Consider the following 4,194-nt stretch of genomic DNA (forward strand, 5'->3'; position numbering starts at 1 on the left):
ACAACAATGTGATTAAACTTAGCATCACTGACACGTACTCTTAAAAATGTTTATGATGGTAAATCTCATGTTATTTATGTTAGTCCAGACTAATACATAAAGTAGTAGGAAGTTAAAAATAAAAAGCATATACCAGGTGTTGTGGCGGACGCCTGTAGTCTCAGCTACGTGGGAGGCTGAGGCAAGAGAATCATTTCATTCCAAGAGTTTGAGGTTGCTGTGAGCTATGGCGCTACAGCACTCTACTGAGGGTGACAAAGTGAGACTCTGTCTCAAAAATAAATGAATAAATAAATATAAAAATAATATAACAGGATATTCTTTTAAAAGTATTCCATGCATGAATGTATTCATGAGCTATGTGTGTTTGACTTAATAAAATTTTTTTAAAAGTATTTCACCAGGACGTGGAAAATAATTTTCACTGAAAAACTGGCAAGCGTAGGAACCGTTCTTCCGCGCGCCTTGGTGTCCAGCCGGATGTGAGTCAGTGGCGGAACCAGACTGCTGCACACGTTGGACGGAGCGGTCGGCGGTGGGATTGGCGGCCGCACCAGGAAAGCTCCATCCCGGAAGTGATTATTGGCCGTCTCCATGCGCCGGTTCCTGGGCGTCGTAGAGCCAAGGCGCGAGGCTCGGACTGAGAGGTAGAGCCAGAGTGGACGCTAAGCGCCCTCGGCCTGGGACGTGACCCGCTGCGCCTGCAGCAGTAGACCCGGAGCCATCATGCTGCTCCTGCCAAGCGCCTCGGACGGCCAGGGCACCGCCGTCATCCAGTCGCTGATCTCCGGTAAGTGCCCACTCAACCTCGGCTCCGTCCCGCCTCCGCCGGCTCTGCCTCCTCTTCTGCCTCGGCGATTCTGGAATCTGTCTACCCTTGACCATGGCCACTAGCCCCGGGACATGTGGGACCGTGACCGGCGCCCTTTTGCTCCCGCTTTATAGTAATCCTACCCTAGATTAGAAGGAAGAAGGGTGAGGGGCGTCTTCCTTTTGCCTCTACGCTTGCTTCCTCCTCTCGCAGCTGCTGACTCATGGATTGGGCTTAGCAGTTTAGGGCTGAATCGCCCCCCACCCCCGCTCCCCCAGTAACCCAAAATGTTTCCCATAAACATCTTCTTGCCTACAGCAAAGAGAGTACCCACAGCGAGCATCCCGCGTGCCTGGGGTCATACAAAGGTTTGCTGATAACTCTTCCCTCTCTACGTTTGCTCCTGCTTAATTTTTTCAATGTCAAAACTCAGGTACTGAATCTCATGCTGAGTATTAAAAGACCTTTGCCTGTGCTACTGGACAGATCTGTGTATATATACTTAGAGTCACTCAATGCAGGTAAAACTTGTCCTACGTAGGTTCTTAGATTTATAGCCCAGGACAGTCGTGGGTATTATAAACAAGAGTCTCCAGTGCCATTGATTTACATTAATTCCGTTAGGCTCTTGTTAAATGTGACTTTGAACAAACCCTGTGGCGTGTGTTGCGTTTGTTTGTCTCTGTGCTAGAGGAAAAGGCTTGAAAGGCTATGTTCTTTTTTTTTTTTTTAATTTTTTTTTTTTTGCTTTTATATTATTTTATTATTTTTTTTAATGGAGGAGACAGAGTTTCGCTTTGTGTCTTTCAGTAGGGTACATAGCTCACAGCAACCTCTGCCAACCCCTGGGTCCCTGGGTTTAAGTGATTCTCTGGCTTCAGCCTCCCAAGTAGCTGGGATTACAGGCGCCTGCCAGAACGCCCGGCAATTTTTGGTTGAGACGGGGTCTCACTCTGGCTCTCCTTCTGGCTCATGCTGGTCTCGAACCTCTAAGCACAGGTGATCCACCCGCCTCTGCCTCCCACAGCGCTGGGACTACAGGCGTGAGTCACCACGCCCTGCCGAAAGGCTATGTTCTTAAAAGCCATACCCACCCTACATAAATAGTACTTCTTAAATATAGTGGTTATAGCCTCTCCTATGTAAGGTGGAGGAAGTCTTAAATTCTCAAACTGGTTACAACATGAAAAGTCTGTTTTTTAGAAAACCGTGGCGATTAAGTATAAGGGAAAACTGATCTGGGTTAATTCATTACTAAACAGAAAAAAACTTCTTGCTTTCTTATGGAACATGAAATTAAAATTAAAGATGTTTAGGGGTTTTTTCCTGATGCATTTGTCTTTTTTGCTGATATACATATGTACAGTGATTTACCCTCACTTCTCAGAAATAGGTAATGTCTTTTCTGTAAGTTTTTTTTTTTTTCAGAGTAGTTTTGTGATTTTACATTCAGTCTTCCTAGGAACTAAGTGAGATAGGTATTGTTCTCATTTTGAAGGTGAAAACATCCTTGTATTATTTCAGGTCACATAGCCACTAATTGTCAGACCTAGATAAAACCTAGAACTTGTGCATTCAGATCAAGAGCTTGTTCCACTACAGCACAGTTGTAAATTCCCTATAGCTGCTTGACAAATTGTCTTTCAGAACAGATCTTTGCTAGTGAAGATCTCAGAATTTTTAAGAGTTGCATCAATTCAAGACTTTAATAAATAAGATAGTCTAAATGGTTTTACATATTTTTGTTTTTGATGAAGCTTGCTCTTGGGGACAATTTATCACTATTTAATGTTTTCTTTTTATTGTTTTGTTTTTTAAGACAGAGTCTCACTTTGTTGCCCTGGGTAGAGTGCTATGGCATCAAAGCTCACAGCAACTTCAAACTCTTGGGCTCAAGTGATTCTCTTGCCTCAGCCTCCCAAGTAGCTGGGACTACAGGCACCCACCATAATTCCCGGCTATTTTTAGAAATGTGGTCTGGCTCAGGCTGGTTTGGAACTAACTCCTGAGCTCAGTCAGTCTACTTGCCTTGGCCTCCCAGAGTGCTAGGATTATAAGCGTCAGCCACACTCCCAGCCAATGCAATGCTTTGTTACAATTATTGGTCTAAATGTAAAGCATTTTGCAACATTTCTTCTTGTTCCTCACCTTCCTCTCATATCCTCAGAAGAGTTGCTATTATTGTTGTTGTTGTTGTTTGAGACAGAGTCTCACTCTGTTGCCCTCAGTAGAGTGCCATGGCGTCATAGCTCACAGCAACCTCAAACTCTTGGGCTTGAGCAATCTTCTTGCCTCAGCCTCCTGAATACCTGGAACTACAGGCATGGGCCACTAAGTCTGGCTAGTTTCTCTGTTTTGTTTTTGTTTTTGTTTTTTTGTAGAGACAGAGTCTCACTTTATCACCCTCGGTAGGGTGCCGTGGCAGGTGATTCTCTTGCCTCAGTCTTCTGAGTGACTGGGACTTAGGTGATTCTCTTGCCTCAGTCTTCTGAGTGACTGGGACTACAGGTGCCTGCCAAAACAAGTTTTTCTTTTTGTTTTTTTTTGTGTGTGTAGAGACAGAGTCTCACTTTATCGCCCTGGGTAGAGTGCCATAGAGTCACACAGCTCACAGCAATCTCCAACTCCTGGGCTTAGGTGATTCTCTTGCCTCAGCCTCCTGAGTAGCTGGGACTACAGGTGCCCACCACAACACCCAGCTAATAGTTTCTTTAGTTGAGATGGGATCTCTTTCTCAGGCTGGTTTGGAACTCCTGACCTCAAGCAATCCATACACCTTAGCTTCCCAAAGTGCTAGTATTACAGGTGTGAGCCACTGAGCCTAGCTCCTCATAAAAGAGTTTTTTGATTTATTGTTGACATTGCTGAGTATTTTGTCAGATAACTGGGAGACACTGATCAAATATTAGAAAATGATAATATCTTACAAACCCTCATGTAAACTGGTAGATGCCTGCAATTATTTTCTTAGTTGATGGTTTTAAAATTGAACTCTGATAATATCACTGTTTTGATTTTATTTCCTGAAAAAAATTAGTGCCTTAAAAGATTTATTCCATGTAATACATTGAAGCCTCTCTTAACACTTTCAATCACAGCTTCTACACTTTGTCAAGTTGAACCTGTGGGAAGATGGTTTGAAGCTTTTGTTAAGAGGAGAAACAGAAATGCTTCTGCCTCTTTTCAGGAACTGGAGGATAAGAAAGAATTATCAGAAGAATCAGAAGATGAAGAATTGCAGTTAGAAGAGTTTCCCATGCTGAAAACACTTGATCCCAAAGACTGGAAGGTATTTAATATATTAATCTTTTGTTCATTCAGGTACTTTGTTAGGCCAAGATGGTCTTCTCATAAGTTTTACGTTAATAAAACATGTCTTTTTT

The 4,194-nt window shown here is 43.2% G+C and overlaps 1 protein-coding gene across 2 annotated transcripts in view; it reads left to right on the forward strand.

Moving 5' to 3' along the window:
• Positions 1 to 474: 474 nt before the first annotated feature.
• Positions 475 to 4,194, forward strand: part of DNAJC2 (DnaJ heat shock protein family (Hsp40) member C2) — a 39,439-nt gene continuing 35,719 nt past the window's right edge. Inside the window, exons 1-2 of one of the 2 annotated variants that reach the window (XM_003782610.2) lie at positions 475 to 790; positions 3,910 to 4,100. In XM_003782610.2, coding sequence (XP_003782658.1) covers positions 727 to 790; positions 3,910 to 4,100 — 255 coding nt within the window. In that variant the 5' untranslated portion in view covers positions 475 to 726. The remainder of the gene's footprint in view (positions 791 to 3,909; positions 4,101 to 4,194) is intronic. The other variant, XM_012812064.1, reaches the window with a different exon arrangement.

This window comes from Otolemur garnettii, unplaced genomic scaffold (assembly GCF_000181295.1).
Source record: "Otolemur garnettii isolate 467f Iridium unplaced genomic scaffold, OtoGar3 scaffold00005, whole genome shotgun sequence".
Lineage (NCBI taxonomy): Eukaryota > Metazoa > Chordata > Mammalia > Primates > Galagidae > Otolemur > Otolemur garnettii.